Source organism: Diabrotica undecimpunctata, chromosome 6 (assembly GCF_040954645.1).
Source record: "Diabrotica undecimpunctata isolate CICGRU chromosome 6, icDiaUnde3, whole genome shotgun sequence".
NCBI classification, from domain to species: Eukaryota; Metazoa; Arthropoda; class Insecta; order Coleoptera; family Chrysomelidae; genus Diabrotica; species Diabrotica undecimpunctata.
In genome coordinates, this window is record NC_092808.1 from 85,692,172 (window position 1) to 85,714,823 (window position 22,652).

The following is a 22,652-nucleotide window of genomic DNA, read 5'->3' on the forward strand; positions in this document are numbered from 1 at the left end:
GTCGGTTAATTATTAATTGATCCCTTCTATTGGATGGATTATTTAAGATGGTCTTCACAAGGGGATAAATCTCATATAGTTTGGTTCCTGAATCTTTCCAGTAGTCTTGCCATTATGTTCATAAAGTGGTCTTTAATTAGGTTTTTGAGATCGGAATATGGGTAGTTTATTGATTTGGTTGTGTATTGTGAGTTTATTCGACTTGTGTTTGCTAGGTTATCCACTTTCTCATTTTCAGCTATTCCTACATGCGACGGTACCCAGATAAATACTACTTTTTTTCGAGTTGATTGAATTACATTTATCTCATTTTTTATAGCCCGTAATATTGGATTTGTAGAGTATATCTGTTTTACACGTTATAGAGCCTTTAATGAGTCAGTAATGATGACACATTTATTCTCACTACGCGTTTTGAAGAAAATTAAGGCTTCCAAAATGGCTGTGGTCTCGCCTGTGAGGATGCAGCAATTTGTAGGTATGGATATAGTGTGAGTAGTGAAATCCTAACTTATATGTTGTCAAATCACCCTTTAAGAAAATGTAATATTTCAACATTGTCCTTGGTAATCATTCAGCAATTTGTGTTGCGTTTTCTCTCGTAAATAAAGTCGTTGTCCATTTACCAGGTAAACAGCTAAATTAACTACAGTCAGATGCCGTTTTTGTATGGAAAATAAAGAGATTTTTCAAAACCGCCTTATTTTTTTTTATTGAAATTAACGTGTCTCGACATCTATGGCCATTGACACAGGTACAAGAACGTCTGGAGTATTACATTATACATATAAGATTATTACATATATATAGTGTTACAAACTTTGTTTTTTTTGTAACAAACAATGTTGCAATATTTTACGAAATATTATTACAATTATATACGATAATATAATCTGCAATCTTTTAAAAAGTCAATTAGAGCACTGTACACATTAGGCGAACTAAGTATCTGTTTCAGGTTACCGGTTATATTATGCGCTGGTCTATATATTCTATAATAACTGCATTCAACGAGTAAGTGTTCTACTGTAAGGCGGTGAGAATCACAATGTTCACAAGCGGGTGGGTTTTCGGAAGTCATCAGGTATCCGTGAGTGAAGAGAGTGTGTCCTATTCGAAGTCTTCGAATGATGAGTTTGTCCCTCCTAGTCATTGTAGGTATCTTAAATGAGTATACAGTGGGATTGATTATATACAGTTTTATGTTTTGTCCATTCCAATGATTTTGCTATGTTTTATGAGTGTTTTGTTTTATGGTTGCTGCTAGATCTTGATGACGTTGAATTTTTTCTAGGCTTAGGTCAGAACAACTTGCTTTTCTTGCTGCGATACCTGCAGACTCATTTCCAGTGATCCCTACATGAGATGGGGTCCAAAAATGTCTATTGATGTTCCTCTGCTGTGGTTTTGATGACAGATGTGTTGGATTTTTTGGACTATCGGGTTTAACGAGTATATGTTGGCAATGGACTGGATTGAAGAAAAAGAATCAGTGCATATAGCTAGAGATTTGGTATTGGGAGAAGTCATTTCAAGAGCTTTAAGGATACCATATAATTCTGCAGTGTGAATACTACAAGTGGTTGGTAGTCGATATAGAGCTAAGGTTATGTTTTCGGTACATACAGCACAGCCAGTATTCTTTTCATCTTTAGATGCGTCGGTATAAAGAACTTGATTGTACTGTTTTGCATTTATTGTTTCTTCAAATAATTGTCTAAGGAGGTAGTAAGGGTCTTCTTTTTTATGTCGAGTTAGACTGGTATTGAAAGCAGGTAGCTTATTGGTCCATGGAGGATTATTTTCAGTACTGATGGGGGTAGTTATATTCAGGTCTATAGCTGCTAGCAAAGGATTTACTAATTGTGGTAGGGGGTAAACAGATCTGTCTCTATTTTCAGGAGCGTAGGGGATGTTAATGAGCTTAAGTACTGGGTTTTTTGGGTTGGCTGAAACTCTAGTGAAATAGGAATAGAGTAAAAGCTGACGTCGTATGAAAAGACGAGGTTCCAAAGCTTCAACGCACATGCTTTCGGCGGGGCTAGATCGAAATGCACCTAGACATATACGTAAGGAGTATATCGTTTGTATTGAATTTAGAGATTTAAGATAAGCATTACCGGCAGTCATGTAGAGCATGCATCCATAATCTAATCTAGAGCGAATAAGAGCTGTATAGATTCTCAATAACATATTTTCTTCAGCTCCCCGTTGATAATGTGCAAGTGTTTTTAATATATTTAGTTTACCAGCACAGTTGTCCTTTTTTTTTAAGTGTATTTTCCAGTTTAACTTCTAATCGAATATTAGGCCCAAGATTTTATAATTATTTACTGTAGGTAAAGGAACATATCGTTTAGATATATTTCCGGGTTTTGAACGCTTTGCTTTTTGGTAAATCTTAGTATCCTAGATTTTGAGCTGGAAAGTTTGATGCCGTGTTGTGTGGACCAAGAATATACGTTGTTTACAGCATTTTGAATAAGATTTGATGTACTGGATATGCTTGCTCCACTACAGTAAATAAGTAGATCATTAGCGTACAGCAGAGCTTTTACCGGTTGGCGAACTTCTTTTGAGATATTATTTATTGCTAAGTTAAACAGAATTGGACTTAAAACAGAGCCTTGAGGTACACCATTGAGCTGTTCAAGAACATTTGAATCATTACCGTTTATTGCAACTTTAAATTTATGGTGATTTAAGAAGTTATTTATGAACGTGTAAATTGCCGTAATAACGTATAAATATTATTATCGATAAGTTTATGTAATATTACATTCTTTGGAATAGTATCGAAGGCGTTTTCAATATCGAAGGCCCCCACAACTGTATCATGTTGCTTATCGAAATTCCCGGTTATATGGTTTTGTAGTAATACTAAATTTTCCATAGCGCTTCGATGTGATCTGAATCCAGATTGAACAGAGCTAATTATATTGTGCTTTACAGAAAACCAGTAGAGTCTATTATTGATTAGTTTTTCCATTAATTTGCACATGCAACATGTTAATGAAATCGGTCTATAAGAGAATGGCTCTATTGAAGGTTTGTTGGGTTTTTTTATTGAAAGAATAATGAACTGTCTCCACAGGTTGGGAAACTTTTCGTTGATCCAAAGAAGATTATAAAATGAAAGTAATTTTGTAAGTCCATTGATGTCTAAATTTTTGAGGAATATGGAGGGTATATTGTCAATTCCTAAAGAATTTTTTAAATTAGATAGTAAAGGAAAGCTTTTGAAAAGTAAAAGGTGCGTTTAAAGCGAGAAGCTCATCTGAGAGATCTGTAGTAGAAGAAAGATCTTTATGTTGAGTCAGAGTATTTGTGTAGTTGTCGTTTTTGCTTTTATTATGAAAATGAGTTGCCATAATTTGATCATCTTCAGTTACTATTGAATTATGATAACTGAGCTCTGAAATTTACAAGTGTGTTGTTTTTCCGTGCATTTGTTTAATTTTCTTCCTAACTTGACTGGAAGGGGTGTCAATAGATATGGAAGATATGTATTTATTCCAACAGTCTTTTTTGCTTTGTTTGATCACTCTTCGCGCTATAGCTTTTAGTTGTTTGAATTTAATCAGGTTTGACTCAGTTCTGATTCTACGATATATATTTATTGCTGTTTTGCTTTCTTGGATAGCTTTCTTACATTCAGTATTCCACCAGGGTACAGTTTTATGAGAAGACGATATTGTGCATGTTTCAATATGCGTTTGAGCAGCCAGGGTGATTAAACTCACTAAGGAGTCTAGTGCTATATCAGGATCTTCTGATAGTTGTAGCTGGTTGATCTTGTTTTCAATGATGTCTGAAAAGTTCTTCCAGTTAGCGTGAGATAATTTCCATTTTGAAATTTTTGCTCTGGGTTTGCTGATAGAATTAGAAATCAAGATAGGAAAGTGATTACTATCATAAAGGCAATCCATTGTAGTCCAAGTAAGAAGTGATGTTAACCTTGGGTCACATAAGCTAACATCAATTGAGAAGAAAGTGCCACTAGAAATGTTGAAGTATGTTTTGGATCCGGTATTCAATATACAGATGTTAGAGGAGTTTAAAACATTTTCAACGACCTTTCCCTCTCTCTACCAAATGTTTTTTCCGATCTCCAAAGTGAATTATGGGTATTAAAATCGCCTACCAAAATAAAGGGGGCTGGAAGTTGATTAATTAAGTTTATTAGCTCAAATTCAGTAAGACTGTGGGAAGGTGGTAAGTAAATACTACAGATAGTAATTTTATTTGGACACCAAAGAGTAACAGCAATAGCTTCTAGTGTAGTAGGTAAGTGTACTTCTTTACAATAGTAGTCTTTAGAAGTATATATAGATATGCCTCCACTAGCTCTGATATAATTTGTTCTTAAAAAGTGATGTGCTTGAAAACGATTGAGATATTTCTTGTCCGTTTGCTCGAAGTTTGTTTCTTGTAGGCAAATAATGTCAGCATTCGTGTCCATGATTAGTTGTTGAATACGTTCTAGACGGGGGTAAAACCCGTCAGTTTCACTGGATTAAATTAAAAATGAGTATGTTATGTTTCTGAAGTGGTTGCCCCTTCAGAGAAATGGTCTTCTTCGAACTTGTCTTGTGAGGATACCGAGATTATACTTTCTGCGTCAGAATTATTAGAGCCTAGTTTCGTTTTAATTTTCTTACTAATTCTAGTCTAGAGTGCTTCGCTCAGTGGGCTAAACCGCCTTATTGAAATATCTCTCCATCTGATATGTTAAAACTTTATCCTTATTATTTGGAGCCTTAATACCAAATATAGCTATGCTGCTATGTCAATCTATCAATACTGACATTTATTTTGTTTATTATAATTTCCTTTGTTAGTCATAGTATGGCGCCATCTATTAGTTATATGGAGATTTAAAATCTCAGAAAAACTGTTTTTATGTATTTTTGTACATTTTTACAAAAACTTAGTCCTGATAATAACAAATCCAACAAAAAAGAATTATCCAATTTGGTGCAGTCGTTCTGTAGTTATGCCCGTACACATATCGCACCCTCAGTGCAAGACTGCAGTAAGTCAGAATAAGTAAGTTTCGAGATAAAGACGATTTTGTTTATTTTCGTGCTAATATCGGTGAAATAAGACACAAGTTTAAAGAAAAATTAACATTTAATTATTATTTTGCATGCTTTTTAGCCTATATTACATTAACGAAAAATAAAAATTTAAATAAAATAATATTAATGCTAAAAAAATTAGGAATTTCGAAGTTACAACACTTTTGCACGGAGAAAATTGTTAATCACTACACATTTAGTATTGGAATTTTAAAGTTACAACACTTTTGCACAGAAAAAATTGTAAAAAGTGTAGACACACTTTCTGTTAGTTGTTGTCCTCTTCTTGATCATCTTGGGCCAAAATATTTTCATAAAAACTACGGTAAGCTTCTGGTATCATACTCGAATGGCATAAGTATACCAAATCTTTCTTTTTGGCCATTTGAATTTTTGGCTGTTCTTTGTAGGCAGGTTTAAGTAGCACTTCTCGTATATTATGTGTAGTCCGCGATGATTTTTTTAGATTAAAAGAATTCCATAGTTCGTCATCATAGTTGTACTTAAAGAAAATTATGTGCGGACTATCTTTTCTACATTGCAGAATTTTTATATCTGTCCACTTCACTTTATTTTGATCAATTTTATAATTGTTTCCCAACAGAAAGGAAACATGTTTAAAATCAATGAAGTCCTTTGTTTCCATTTCTCGAACTATGTAGGGTGAACCACTTTTTTTGCTACATTTCACTACAGTTTCCCATTCAGTAGGAACATAAATTGGACCGCTCTTCAGCACTCTTTTCTTTTGTCGCTCTATTAATGAGTGCATGTTGTCACCAGCGTTTTGTGTGTGACCTGTTATTAAAAACTTGTGGGTAATTGATTCTATATGACTCACATTAGTAACAACATACAAATACATAGAGGCGATAAATTTATTTTTGTTCTGCCCGGCACAGTTGTCGCTAAAAAAAATTTAATTTTTGCTTATTGCATGATTTTTCATGTAATAATAGACACAACTTGCAATTTCATTACTTCCTCGTTTCGCTACAGACTCATTCCACATAAAGCAGTATCTTTGTTTGGATACGTTATCAAATACTGTGAAATTATACACATTTAAACGTCGCTTATAATAAAACATTGATACATCTCCGCATGGCTTCTGTAATACAGCTTGAAGATCGTAATCGCAAACGGAATATTGATTTACATCATTAGCTAATTCTAGATCTTGTTTCTTTGATTCGCGTGCTTGATTTTTGTTTTTAATATGCAAGTCGTAGTTGTCCTGCAATGATTTTCTCTGCTGTTCATTAGAGTTTTTATACACTTCACACTCTGAACATTGATCTTTCTTAGGTCTCCAGAACCCAAGGATCTAGAGACCTAATGATCTTTTTATGAGCCACATGCTTCCCTCTTCGATGATTTTCGAGGATACCAGCATCATCAGTTTTCTTCCATGTGGTGTAAATGTATCGATCACTCACTCCCAAAGTATTGAGAAAAAACGTCTTGCATACTTGAGTGTCCTTGTCAATAATCCTAAATTTATATTGCAAGTTATGTTTGCGATTGCTTCCAGGTGTTTTATTTTGATACTTAGGTCTAACTTCATTGGTGTGTCGTGATATAAAGTCTCTTTACTTTATATCATTTAAATTTATGTTACCCAGGTCCCAAAATTTTCAATGAATATGTGTTCTTATATCCACAGAATTTTCAAAACATTTTAAACGACAAGTTTGAGAACAAGCTTCTTTCATCTGTCAAGCGTGCATGATTGTACCTTTATTTGACTTGTAGGACTTACCAGAGTTGCGAAGTTTCTTGACCTTATTTCGTCTCCATTCTTCAGGATTTGCACTTCGTTTTCTCGCACAAGATACACTGTAACTGTCACTTTCACGGTCACTATCTTCAGTAGCTTCGATTGGTGTTTCCATTAATGCAGCGTCATAGGTTAGAATTCTGTTCTAAATATGGGAGATCTTGCATAGAATCATCATTGGAAAAGTCGTTTTCTGCATCAACCTGTTCCCCGTCTACAACGTTGTCAGCACCATTGTATCTCTGTTGAATCCCTATTTCACTGGTCAAAATGTCCTCTTCCATATATTCAGTAGCTTCGTTTTTTGTTTCCAATTATGTAGCGTCATAAGTTGGAATTGGTTCTGTGAGATCTCTCTCTAAGTCCTCTCTCGGTATTTCAACGTTCGTTAAAATTTGAACTTGATCACCGATAGCAGTTAATGAAGTACCATTGATAACATTTGAAAATAATAATGATTTTAAAGTTAAAACAAACAATAATTGAGTAAGAAACGGAAGAATAGAATATAATGACCACGCATTGAAAAAACAGGTAGACATGGCTACACCGAAAGAAGAAGAAAAAGAAGAAGTTAAAAGAATCTCTGTAAATAAGTAGTAATATTGTTATTGTGCGGTTTCGAATATAAAATTATTTTGATAAATAAACTTTAGTATTATTGTTTCTCTAATACATTGTGTCTATGTACTTTTAATCATTTCGCTTAAATCAAAAGTATTTTTTTGAACGCCCCTATTTCGTTCAGTTTACACTAGTCGTAGAAATTCTCACCATTGAATTTGAAAACAAGAGTAGATAAATAGAATATAATACAACGATTTATTTAAATTCAACTTACTCTGCATGTCGTTGCTATCCTCACTTGTCTGCACACACAGGGATAAAATCTTCAATGTTCTGGAACTATTAAATTTTGACATTTTCGAAATCGTTAATTCTGCATCTATCACTTGCAAGGGCTAATTACAGATTATATTAAAAACTACACTACTAAAATGTACCTACCCGTACTTCTTCCCTGAGAACTCGTTTCTAATGAGTTAATAGGGTAGGTAAAGAGAAAGTTATCTCCAACAACGATAGGAATAGTACTAAACATTACATTTAATGTATTCACAGAAATCACCTGATAGATAAAGGGAAAGTAAATCCCGGGGTTTAGGATATACGTTTAATAAATTCCAATAAATCATCGGGTAAGTAAAGAAAAAATAATCCCCAACAGCAATCGTGGTTTAGTATGGTAATAAACTTTACATTTAATAGAGTCCAAGAAATCAGATAGCTACCTAGAATAAATAGGTACTATACCTAATAAAACGGCTTATTGTTAGCGGCAATTTAATATTTTTATTTCTGCACATGTTTCTGATAGCCACAAATCCTTTGCTTTGTAATGACAATGTCATAACAAGGTAGAAACATTATTTGTAAAACTTTGAGTATTTTTATTTAAATTCAAAACAAAAGGACTATAATAAAAATATGCAAATCAGGTTACCTTGAGTAAAGTGATTTACAAAAGGATTGGAATTCACTACCTTAGTAAAAGTTGGGAATTACGTGGGGACAATAATATGATGACAATCGCCCCGGAAGATTACGTGAAGATTTAATATAGTTTGGGATTTAGTTTTTATAGAACAAGTTTTCTGAGAATAGATATTTTTAACCTGTCAGTATTGTTAATACACAAGTTTTAAGATAACTGTTTTTCCTTTCATAAAAAAAATACTTTTTGGCTGTAAATAATTAGTGTTAATTTATGTGTTTTTAATCCAATCTAATAAATAAATGGTCAAACGACATCGCAAACATTTTATGGAAAATATAATGACAGATAAAGGAAATAAAACTTACATGAATAGATTGGTCTCGTTAATCTTTGTTTATTGTCTCGACCGTTAATAGATTACGTAGATACACTGTATATTAATATTAAACACCACAGATATACATATTAAAATAACAAATATGACAAATATCTCACTTTTTTCGTGCTTTTCATTGCTTGTTATCGAAACCATTGCAATGTTCCGTGCAAAACTGTTGTAACTCTGTTACATTAGAGTTACAACAGTTTTGCACGGAACTTATGTACAAAAACGCAAAATAGTTAAACTGTTGTTGTTGTAATATTTAGCCGGTTAAGCATTTGAAAGTTACTAAAGTTTTACATATGACAGATATGCATGTTTACAATCGAATTTCATGATTACTTCATTTTCATAAAATTTTGAGTTACTGCAGTTTTGCACTGAGGGTGCGATATTTTGGAGATTCATTTTTATTTTATTATGATATAAGAATGAATTATTTTCTTAGGAATTTAATATTGTTTTCTTATTATTCTTGTAATGATTTTATGGTTTAAGTTCTTTGATTTAAGATCTCTTTTCTTAGTATCGACTGCTTTAATATAAATAGTTATTTTAGTAGTAAATATCACATTACCTAATTATATTGCCAATTTTACATCATAATAACAAATTTACTTATACAGTTTTGTGTTACCTGATAGAATTGACGATATAGCGGCGACGAAAATGCATATCACTGTTTCTGCACCCGTATATTCTGAAGTAACCAATCCTATCAAAACAAAGAGTCCAAATGACCAGTGTGTTAAACTCCTACCGAAATCTTCAAAAATACCCATTTAATTATCTGAAAAAAAAAAACAATAGATGTATATAATATTACATAACCTAACCTATTATGTATTGCTTAAATTTTAGTAATAAACTTTGTATTGATAAAATTTAGTATTATTAAGTGATAACCGACTTAATAATACGAAAAGTTTTTAAATGTAATAAAATTGCCATCAAGAAGAAACCTATATATATATATATATATATATAACAGCAAAACGAATGATTATCTTAATGATATTAATGTATATAATCAAATAAGAGATGACCAAACCAAGCTCCAACAATCTAACAGAATAATAGTAACCATTAGCTACCATATATACTACATATTAAAAAAAACTAAAATAAATATTGCACTATCATCAAAGAAATAGGTTTCGCCTATCTAAACTAGACAAAAAAGAAAAGGAATTACTTGACGCTTCATAATCTTATGTATACAATACCCTTCAACGTAATCATCAGTTGTCGCTACAACCCTTAGCGAGCCCTGGCCTGCCTAAAACATTATTTAACTCCTCCCTGTCGAGTGTTTGGCTTCTGAGTATAGGTTGCCCCTTTTCTTCTTCTTCCAACCGGCCTATTTAGCATGGTTAGTTTAGTAAGATTACTTTTATCCTTCCGCATAACGTGGACCATTCATCTTAGGCTGTTTATTTTGATGATTTTAACGATATCTGCATCATAAAAAAGTCAAGAGTTCAAAAAATTATATCGCCTTCTCCAGAGACCCTGTTCGTTAACTCCGCCATATGTGATCCTTAATACTTTTCTAACATCTCAATCTTAAAGATTCGTAGTAGCTCTTTATATAGCGTCGTCATCGCTTATGTTTCCGATCCGTAAGTTAGCACTGCGCGAATAATTATATTAATTGAGATATTCAGATATTCATTTTCTTATTTCTTTGGATATGTTGTTTTTGCAGTCTACCAGTGACCCTAAGTAGCAGAATATTCTTTCTACCGTTTCAATACTTTCATGTTGCGCCTCTAAGTTATATTAATTAATTATTGATGTAACAGGAATATATTTAGTTTTCTGGGTGTTAATCAGGAGTTTGATGTTTTGTGCAACGTTTTTGATACGTGTGAAAGCTTCAAATTGCTTCATTTCGGTTTCTCCAAAGATCACGATATGATCAGCATATGCCATTATTTGTATACTACGGGTATACATATATATCGTAACCTTAAGTTTATTCCCGAATCTCTCATAACTTTTTCTAATGCTAAGTTAAACATCGTGCATGATAGCACATGTCCCTGGCGCAGTCCTTTATTAGTTGTAAATTGTTCTAAAAGATCCCCTTGTACCCTCACTTCACATTCAACTTTCCTCATTGCCCTTCAAGTTAATTATACCAATTATTTTGGTATTTCAAGTTCGATTATAATAGAATATAATGTAATGTTTATTTACGGCCTGGCCATTTTTTTACAAATTAGCTTAAATTTAGCTTAAGCTATTAAAACACAATGTGATTACATAAAAAGGTATTTTCGATCTTATTCTTAATAGTACTTAGTGATAATTGAAAAAAATCATTACTATTAAATTTATTTGCATTTCTACACATTCTCTGTAAGGGTTTATTTACAGTATAAGTTCGATTATGAAATTATAAATAAAATAAATCTTGGGATCTGGTGTCTCTACAGGAAGTACGGAAGTAAACCTTTTCCAAAAGAGCACTAGCATCAATGCCCCCTCATAATAATTTATATATATATATATATATATATATATATATATATATATATATATATATATATATATATATATATATATATATATATATATATATATATATATATATATATATATATATATATATATATATATAAATGCTACATCTAGCAATATTCGCCTTTCTTCAAGAGTAGGCAATTTAAGTAAATATTTATAATAAGGAGACCAAATATTCCTACCATATTCCAAAACCGATCTAATAAGGGAACAGTAAATATTTTTGAGACAATAAATATTATTAAATTCAGAGAGGCTACGTTTCATGAAACCTAAAAGTTTCATGGATCTATTAGAAGCGTAAGAAAAGTGGTCCCTAAAGCTTATTATAGGGTCAAAAATTACTCCAAGATTCTTAAATCTTGTGTTAAAAGTATTTTAGTTACACCAATCCAATAAACTAGTTAAATCATTCCGTAATAAACTACAGTCATTGGAATTTTTTATGACTCTTTAAATTTTTAGATCATCAGCATAGAGAAGAATATTACGATGATAAAAACAATTTTTTGTATCATTTACAAAAAAATTAAAAAGCAGAGATTAATGTCCACCCTGTGGAACACCAGAGGTTACATTGATAGTAGATGACAAAAATTGGTTAATTTTTACAAACTTGAGTTCTATCTGTGAGATAGCTCTCCATCCAGCCTAATAATCTTCCATGTAAACCAGCATTTTAAAGTTTAGAAATTGGGACAGTATGATTAACTCTATCGAATGCCTTCGAAAAGTCGATGTAAATTACATCAATCTGATCATAACCTTCAAGAGCATCCAACAACAATGCTTGTAAAACTAAAAGATTGGTAGTAGTAGAACGTCCTGGAATAAAACCATGTTGGTCGGATATTAAAAAAGGATTCAATAATGGACCAAGCTGTGCAGCTACAAGCCCTTCAACATATTAAGCGAAAACTGTCATTTTAGATATAGCTCGGTAATTTTCAATATTTTCTCTATTACCACCTTTATGGATTGTTATAATATTTTTTTTCTTCTATATCTCTGGAAAGACACCTGAACTCAATGATTAACTATATATTTTTTGTAAAATATAACTTAAAATAAATTTACAATTAAATATGAACAAAGGGAATATATTCTCAGGTCCACAACTTACCTTTAAATCAATCTTAGATATAAATTCATATGTATCTAATACAGTAATATCACAAATTATATTCTTATATTTTATTTTCTTCGGCAAATCAAAGCATTTTCTTTTATTATTTACATAATCCCAAAAATCTTTATTATCATATATAGCAGTTTGTTAATTATTAAGATGAATCTGATGATGGTGATGTTTTGTAACAATTCCTAAATGCTTGACGCAAATTAGAAAAATAATCATAATCCTTCTTAGATCCTGTCATTTTGTATTTTGCATGAGCAATCTTCTTTTGAAATAATATATGTTTTAAATGAGGTGTATACAATTTCGGAAATTTTGAGCTTTTGCATCTAGTTTTTAGTACAAATAGATTAATACAGGAATCTAACACCTCATAAAATTTATCAACGCTATTATTTACATCTGTCTCATCGATAATCCTATCCCAGTCGACTGAACCTAAATATTCATTAATAAGGATATAATTAGAGTTTGACTAAGAGAGTCAAAAATATCATTTCCAATCATGTCAAAGGACAAGGCTGGATGGTAGCTATCACATTCCAGTAAAGATAGATTAGCAATTTTAAAGTCAATGTTATTTGTACTAGAAAAAATAAGATCTAGGAAATCCCCATTACAGCTTGGTACATTATTTAATTGAAAGAGATTTAAAAAAGCAAAACATTCTGAAATACATTCAACTTTGTTAGTAGTATTTCCAATCGGTCTTGAACAATAATTCATCATTTTCCCAATGAATATTTGGTAACTTAAAATCACCAAGTAGATATACCAAACTGTACTGTCTTTCATATAAAATATCTTTTATACAATTTACATAGTCTTCATACAAACGTGATGGAGAGTTTGGGGGTAAATAAATACATCCCATAAGACACTTTTGTTTTCCAAATAAAAGTTTAACAAAAATACTTTCAATGTTTTTAAATTGATGATTTACTAAAACTGAAGAAATGATCCTATGAATCGCTATAAGAACTCCGCAAGTCGTTCACATGAACATTTAATCTTGATCTATCACAGCGGTATACAGTATAATGCAAATGTATGGAATAAATTCATTATTTCAGAAACAGACGACTTCAAAAAAAAATCCTAAAACACGTCAATTTTAATTTTTAAATGGCCATCAACGGTTATACTATAGTTATTCGCTGTTACTGATTCAGAGAGGGTATAAAGTTTTCTCCGTAGTCCTCTAACATTTTGAGAATATACACTGTAATAGCCATTTAAAGCACATGTACCTCCAGATGGTCGTCTTATTGGGGAAAATTTTGTGGAATATTCATAGGTTTGTTCCCATCATCAGAAGAAGACGGATTGAAAATAACATCATTTTTATTTCTTTGAGTTGCCTTATTTTTATGTTAAATCGTCTTATAATACTGCCATCTGGCCAAAATTCCGCACAATTCACTTTATCGTTGTACTTAAAGTCAACCCCAATTTTTTCTTTACTTTCTATGGTTTTAAGTTGTTCTATGATAAAGGCATTATCATTACGTTCTTTTAGTGATATTTTGTCAGTTTTATATTTTCTTATAATATTTACATTTACAGGTTTGGATACCTTACCAATATAATACCACCTCTTCTTATTATTATCGGCTACAAATTCTTGTTCACTGGATATTTCTGAAGAAACTCTAATTGAACAATTCCTATGGCTTTGTTTTCTTGTAACGAGAGTAAATCCATCATTGTTTTGTTGTTGTTTGTTCAGCACGGAGGTTGATTGACTAGATATAGCTTGGAACTACCAAGATTGTCATTCTCTGTGTGATTTGAACTACTATGTCGTTTGGTAGCTTCAGGAAGCGACATTTGTATTTTTGGGACCGTTGTATTCACTTCGGGTGTGTGCTGTGTATTTATCACTTTATCACAAACTGGTTTAATTATTCGATTATTCACTAAGGTAGGCACTGTTCCTCGATTATTAGATTGGTTATTAAAATTAATCTTATTTAAGGTTACATTTAAAGATGATATTCTATCAACTAATAGGCGGTTATTTTCCTTTAAGATAAGATTTTTGTCATTCATCTCTTCAATTATTTTATTTATTAGCAGCACTTTCTGTTTTAACATAATGATTCTCAGATCTTAGTTTATCTAATTGAGCATTGAATATGATATTCTTGTTTAAATTTTTTTCACAACATACTACATGATTCTTATTTAAAAACTTAATATTTTTCTTCATTGCACAATTATCATGATATAATTCATCGCAATTTATGCAGAAAAATGTCTTTCATACTTTTTTGCACAACACTTATATTTTTTAATCACATTAGAACTATTTAAATCGCTACATACATAATTGGGGTCTGTCAACAGTATCGTACGCTGCCCTAAAATCTACAAATATGTAAACGCAGTATATTGGTCTACGTCGTATTCCGTCGTTTTTTCTTATATCTGTCTGATGGATGATATATGTATGTGATCAATGGTAAATATTTTTTTTTCAAGGAGCCCCTTTTGTAGAATTCTATTGACAGTATACTGTGCCAGTCGTTCGTTAAGTATCAGGGACAAAATTTTGTGTGCCGTATTAAAAAGGAAAATCCCTCTTAACTTGGAACAGTCATCACACGTTTCCTTTTTTTGTGTATAGCGCATATAATTATAGTATTCAAATCTTTGAGTAAAGAGGATTCTTGCCATACCTTTATTAATAATGTTACTTTGTAAAAGAGGGTTACAAATATTTGTCCGCCACATTTAAATATTTCTGAGGGTAGGTTGTCTGCTCCAGCTGACTTGTTTCTGGCTAAAGACTAAATTATTTAATTTATTTCTTTTAAAGTTGGTAGCTCAGTTTCCTTCTATTCTAGTTCTAAATTATATCTACCCTTAGTTCTTCTTTCTCCATTAATAGCATACTAAAGTGTTTCTGTCACCTTTTCAGTACTTCTACTATGTCGTTTAAAATAATTACATTATGAACCTTGGCTTGGTTCGCGTGTGACTTAAATACTTTTATTTTTGTGTTAACTTGTTTGTATAATTTTCTTTGTTCATGTTCTCTGTTTAATTTTTTCATTTTTTTGAATTATTTATTGATTTGTTGCCGCTTTTTCTGTTTGTGCTTTTGTTTTTCCTCTCTTCTCTTTACACGATATTCTTCAACATTTCTCATATTCATTTTCAGACACGCGTCATTCTTCTCTTTGATTACTTGTTTGCATTGTCATAAAACTAATTGTTTCGCTACCCTTTGGGTATCTCACTCACCACTTGTGTTGATTGTTAATTGGTTCGTTTCATTTCTTTGACCCGTCCTTTCCCGTCTTCGCCGCGTGTGTATTAACACACCGTAGTTACCGTTTAGATTTTATGATATTAATTATTAAATATAATTATAGGTATTACACAGTGGGACGTCGAGTCATTGATAAAGCCGTCCCTCGGATTAACGCTTGAATAATTATGTACATATTATTTTCTTGGATACTATTTTATTTATTTAGAATAAATGTTTATTTAAATTAAACCTGAGTTTTACTGAGTCTGTTTTCTAAAAGAGTTACTTGTCACAACAGCATTGTTTATCAGAAGTATGGAAATCATTCACATCATACAATAAAAAAAAAACTAAAAAAAATAGTAGAAAAAATGGCAAAGTGCAGATAGGTTCTTGAAGAAAAATGTTTTAAACTTGGTGCACCAAAAATAGAATAATTGCTCAGAAAATATCTTAAATATAAGATTATAGGAAAATAAAATATATAGGGTGCGGAAAAAAAGCGGGACGGTCGAATATTTCGAGAATAAACCTTCGGATTAAAACGTTGCAAAACATCTGTTCAATATTTTTTTAAAATCTATCGAATGGCACGAAACATGGCCACTATCCCGTAGGGTGGGGCGAGGTGTAACTTTGAAATCTTAAATAGAAACCCCCATTTTTTATCCCAGATTCTGATTTAAGAAAATTTTAATTAAAAACTGTATTCAGTACCATAAAAATTAGTTTGCAGCCTTTTAATCTGTACCTATATGTTTTCTGTGATTACAGCGTCATCTATCGCGAATTCAAAAAAAGAAATTTAAACAAAACTTGTTTAAAAGGAAAGACAGTCAAGATTTGATTTCACCTACAGTGCGTTTGTGTATCCGCTTATACGTATTTCATCCTAAAAGGAATCTTAGGAGCGACTATTCACTACCGCTCTGAACGTGAAATAAATCTTTCCTGAACCGTCAACGATAAGACTACCGAAGAGAATTGAAATACTATTATAAAAATAATACCTCAATCAATTATGGCAGTTTATCGTCTATGCCTTGCTTAGCTCAATATCTCAAGTGTGAGTTCGTCTTGTCTTAATCTAGGGATTAAACCTGAACCCTTGCGTGATAGCAAATAAAACAAATTTTAACCAATTATGTTATATTAAAAAAAATAAGAAACAATAATTAACCCTGACAACGCTTAACAATACACTAGTGAGGACGATACTTAGGGCTTCGACGGGATGCTTGTGTGTCCTCCCATTAATCTTGTGTCCTCTGAAGAGCTGCAGTAACGTGTGGATGTAGCCTCCTGATTAAGTTTAGTTAAGTCCTGTGGTTAGGTCCTCAAATGGTCAATAAATTTTCATACGGTTAATAAAATATGATCTTAAATATGGTCAATAAATTTTCATACGGTCAATAAACCCAAGAGAATTTTGTAGACCATAAAATGATTTTGATTTCACTTTCAGAGCGGTTGTGAATAGGCGCTCCGAAGATTCCTTTTAGGATGAAATACTTATAAGCGGATACACAAACGCACTGTACGTGAAATCAAATCATAACTGTCTTTTCTTTTATTTCGGTATACTCTTTATGAGTACGAAAAACCAATTCGCTAAGGATTTTTGCTTAGTTGAGGAGGTATGTTGTGGAATGAAATTTTAGATTCTCCATGTCTCTAATTACATCTTTATCAACGTCTGTCTTGCCTTGCAATTTTTAGAAGGCACAGATTAAAGCAGAAATCTGAATTTGGTTTCGATAATTAGAGATCTTTGGATTTCTTTTAGTGATTAATCATCCGATGTCGCTGTTGCGACCATATCGAAACCATTTTAGTGTTGCTTCTACTACGAGAGATAAGATTGATATCACGTTCGGAGCGGTTGTGAATATCCGCTCCGAAGATTCCTTTTAGGATGAAATACGTATAAGCGGATACACAAACGGACTGTACGTGAAATCAAATCTTAACTGTCTTTCCTTTTATTTCTGTATACTCTTTATGAGTACTAGAAACCAATTCGCTAAGGATTTTTGTTTAGTTGAGGAGATATGTTGTGGAAAACAATTTTAGATTCCCCATGTCTCTAATTACATCTTTATCAACGTCTGTTTTGCCATGCAACTTTTAGAAGGCACAGATTAAATCAGAAATCTGAATTTGGTTTCGACAATTAGAAATCTTTGGGTTTCGTTTCGTGATTTAAAACTTATTTACTTTTTCACATTTAATCCTAATCTGCAATACAAATGTGGTTTTCCGAAAAATTTCAATGTTGCCCCCCGTCCCACCCCAGAGAATGGGGGTACGGGGTCGTGCTAGGTGACATTCGATATATTTTTAAAAAGTACACGTAAAACACTTTTGTTTTAGTTTTTCATTTAGAAGTGTATTTCTCGAGATATTAAACCGTTTACATTTATTTTCCTAGGGTATCACGATAAATCGTTCTTTCCGATTATAACACCATCTATAAATAATTCGAAAAATAAGTGTTATATAAAAGTTACTTATTTTTTTATGAAGAATCTAAATCTGAAATAATAGAACCTAAATAGGTTCTTATGTGTGAACGAGAAGACGAAACTGTAGAGCATGTCCTATGTGAATTCCAGCAGTTATCGTTAATACGAGAGTACGCGTTCGGCGAGTCCTGGCCCACACCTGCCCACATAAGAGAGATGTCTCCTGGTGACTTGTCCACCTCCCTAGAAATGGCAGGATAGACAATGAGCCAAGGGTGACAGCTCCCTGGGAGGATGCACAATGGGTCAATTGTGGCCTAAGTGCTGTGAAACTTAACTAGCCCTCCCTACTCTACAGATACAGATACAGGTTCTCATTTAAGATTTCAAAGTTGTCCCCTTCACTCTCTAGGACGTGTGGCTGAAAATCGTATTTGGTGTCATTTGATAGATTTTCGAAAAATATTAAAAACGTGTTGTTTAAAATTTTAAAAAACACCTAGCAAATTCTAAAGATAATTTCACATAATTTCTAATAGATAATTTTTCATAAATATTGACACAAACAAGTTTCTTTTGAAAATAAAATGCATACGTCATACGTTTTTAACTGACATAACAACGGTGGATATTATACATATAGAAGTAAGTTAGATGTATTTTTATTAAGTATTTGTTATTTTGTGGGCCTGGATAACTATACAGAGAAGAGAGATAAATGAGAAAATGTTACTTTGGGACATGTGAGATGGTAGTTCCTCAAGATGGATTGTACGTTCAATGCCAAAATGATAGTAATTTAATATGAAGTATCGATGAACGTCAAATCTTCTCTCTATTATACCCTCTTCGAACGAAGGTTGGCGATCACTTCTTAAAACGCTTCCCTTTTTTTTGCAATGTGAAATAACTGTTTAACACTGAGGTTAGTCTATTCTCTGATATTCCTCAGGCAAGATTTATTCAACTTCAAGATGTTTTTCTTATTTTAATTATGTTCATAAGCTTTGTTTTCTGGGATGTTCAATTCATCTTAACACTTCTTAGTTTAAGACTTTTGGAGTCCAAGAGTTAAGTGCATGAAAGGGATATATGAATAAGGTTAAAGTAGTCATGCATAAAATAGCATAGCATAGAATTATGGGCTATTGAGGAAGCACTGGTCAACAGCAGAATAGATTCTAGATATAGGATATTAATACATAATATAATATCAACACGCTGAAATGGTAGTCACGATGGATAACGGAATAAAAACGAGGCCAATAAAAATCAACCGAGGAGTAAGACAGGGAGACACTATATCTCCAAAACTATTTACTGCCGCACTTGAAGACATCTTTAAATCACTAAATTGAGAAACGAAGGGACTATCGATAAACGGAAAGTATTTAAACCATCTAAAATATGCAGATGACGTAGTACTAATAGCCGACAGCTGGAAAGAACTGAAGACGATGATCGATGAGCTTCATACGGAATCCATAAAAAAAGGACTGAAAATGAATCTGAGTAAAACTAAGCTAATGTCGAATAAAGATGATCAACCAACGATAACCATCCAAGGAACAAAAGTGGAACATGTAGAAGAATACATATATCTGGGTCAGAATATCAAGGTAAACAAAGAAAACCAAAATACCGAAATAAGCAGACGAGTAAGAATGGGATGGGCCACATTTGGAAAACTCTCATACATACTGAAAGACAAAAAGATACCCCAAAACCTTCGAACCAAAGTGTTCGATTCTTGTATCCTTCCCGTTCTCACTTACGGAGCTCAAACCTGGACATTCACAAAAAAGAACATGGACAAGATTCGAAAAACTCAGCGAGCCATGGAACGACAGATGCTTGGTATCTCACTAATAGATCGGCACACGAACGAAGCAATCCGGAACAAAACAAAAATAAAGGACGCCTCGAAACAAGCAGCTAAATTAAAATGGAAATGGGCTGGACACAACGAACGTCTCGAAGATGGTAGATGGAACAAAGAAGTCGGAAACTGGCGACCGTACGATGCGAAGAGACCAAGAGGAAGACCTCAAATGCGCTGGAGCGACGATATCAAAAGAGTCGCAGGACCAATGTGGAAACGCCTAGCACATAACAGGTGAATGGCGAGAAATGGGAGAGGCCTTTATTCGACAATTCGGATAGAAAAAGGGCTATAAAAAAAAAAAAAAAAAAGCAGTCATGATGGTTGACAGGACGTGTCTGTGAAAGATATAATATTGGAATAATTAAAAACTTACCCCATAGAGATAAAAGCAGATAGCAAGACATACAATACTTAGATTAAAACATATATAATTTAACAAATATTGCAAAACACATACATCACGAACTTGTAAAGTCACCTCTGGAAGGCGTAAGCAATCAAAATATATTAAATAATACTACCACAATTACCGAACGTATTGAGCATTTTTTAGAGATATAAGAATATTTCCAAAAAGAAAAATCTAGTTTCAAACCCCTTTATCTTATTTTATGTTTATTATTGTATTTATTCACTCTCAAATACTGGTATTTCACGATGCCTTAAAAGAACTAAATCTTACGAATCGTAGATTGTGCTTGATCGTCACGTGAAGATTCCGTACCATTCGGTAATCGTTAATTGTAATAATTTAAAAAAAGTTGTCAGTGTGGTACCAAATTACTTTATCATTTTTAAAATTAATACAATAATACATTGGTATATTATCAAAAAGAAATAACCATATCGTCTGCCTCAACGAAGACTGTACAATCTCAAATTTTCTACTGTTTACGTTACGAGCGCAAAACAATAAAACATAATGATAATGATCTGTTTCCCTGGAAAGAATCGGGTCTTAGTAAATATAGTTGTGTAACCAATATTACGTGCACCCTTTTTATAGTATCTCCGATTTATGAAAAACAACCGTAGAAAATCATCTTATCTCGAGTTACAATAGTCTTTGTTGTTATCCGAGGCGATAACATTAGGTATCCTAACATGAGTTACTACGGTATTCGGCGCTAGTTTAAGGTTATGTTCAAAAGTTTAGTTTTATTATAACTGCCATAATTCGTTCCAAAACTGAGTTAATATTGGAATTAGCTGAGAAGCGAATAAAAACACTGAAACGGATATTCCTTATCGTTCTTGTGAAGATAAATTCACAATCAACTTTATTTAAAATAATAACAACAAAGTAAAAACCTACTTATTTTTTTAAAATAAACATATTGTAGAAGAAAGGAAATACAAAAAGACGAATGAGGATCATAGTGAACACCAGACCGGTATTAATCCTGAATATTCTACCGGTTGGTTTAAATTCTGGATAAAAAATATTATGTATTCACAATTTTTGTGTTTTATTTCAGTAAGCTGAGAAGAGAACGAAGCCAATGGGAATGAAAATGAAATAATTGAGATGGAAATCGATGAGAAACCATTTCCTGCAGACTTTGATACTGGCCCAGATTACATTAAGACAGAAGAGGAAAACATGCCTAGAGTAATCATTAAACTTAATAAGACTATAACAAAGGCAACCACAAATAGAAAGAGAGGAATCAGGGGCAATATAGAGAAAGTACTTAAGTAAGAAAATAATTAGAAACGTTAGTGAGTTGGTATAGACTAAGGTAGACTAAATTTTGCTACCAAAATAGCTAGAGAAGATAGAGATTTTTTTTAAAAGTATTTTTGAAGTTAAAAGATCATACAAGAAAGTGGGATTTAATTGCTTATCATATGAGACAGGTTGCCGAACAACAAGTAACTATTAGTGCGAAACAACAGTCTCGAAGAAATTACTATCGAGAATATTACTTCCACATTCGCAGTGAAGAACAACGTGTTTGACAAAAAACTATATTTTTGGAAACCGTTTCAGAAACTTGGATCACTAGATCATAAACAAAACTGAAATATGGTGGATCATTATATGAAGATAAACATGAGAAACACACTAACAGACCACAAAAACTATGACCACAACTTACAGACAACGCAAAAAATCACATAAATCAGTTTCCTTGAGTACCTTTCTATTATACGCGTAAGAATACGACGAAGATATACCTAGAAAAAGACAAAATATCCAGAAAATGTACTATACTACAGAAAATGTATGTATTTTAATATGGCTGGAGAAGCTGAAAAGGCAAAATTGCTTAAAAAATACGAGTGCCATATAAAAAAAAAGTTATCAGAAACTTAAAAGACATAGACAAATAGCTTGCACTACATGATAAGAGTTTGAGTGTGGCTTGCGTTGACCTTCAAAAGGTTTTAGCAACCCCTTTGTCTAATATAAGTGATTTTTACTAAAAAAGTAAATACTCTACATATAACTTAACAGTTTGTGATGTTGGAAATAATCAGGATTACTGCTATGTCTGGCATGAGCAGGTGGCTAAAAGAGGTCCAAATGAAATTGCCAGTTGCCTTTTGCAATGTTTAGATTTTAAGGCAAAACATAATGTAAAAACAATAATATTCTACTCAGAAAACTGTGAGGGACAAAATAAGAATC

The 22,652-nt window shown here is 32.4% G+C and overlaps 1 protein-coding gene across 1 annotated transcript in view; it reads right to left on the reverse strand.

Moving 5' to 3' along the window:
• The window catches only part of tadr (torn and diminished rhabdomeres), a 179,301-nt gene that overhangs the window by 151,731 nt on the left and 4,918 nt on the right, over positions 1–22,652 (reverse strand). Inside the window, exon 2 of the mRNA XM_072534843.1 lies at positions 9,379–9,531. Coding sequence (XP_072390944.1) covers positions 9,379–9,523 — 145 coding nt within the window. The 5' untranslated portion in view covers positions 9,524–9,531. The remainder of the gene's footprint in view (positions 1–9,378; positions 9,532–22,652) is intronic.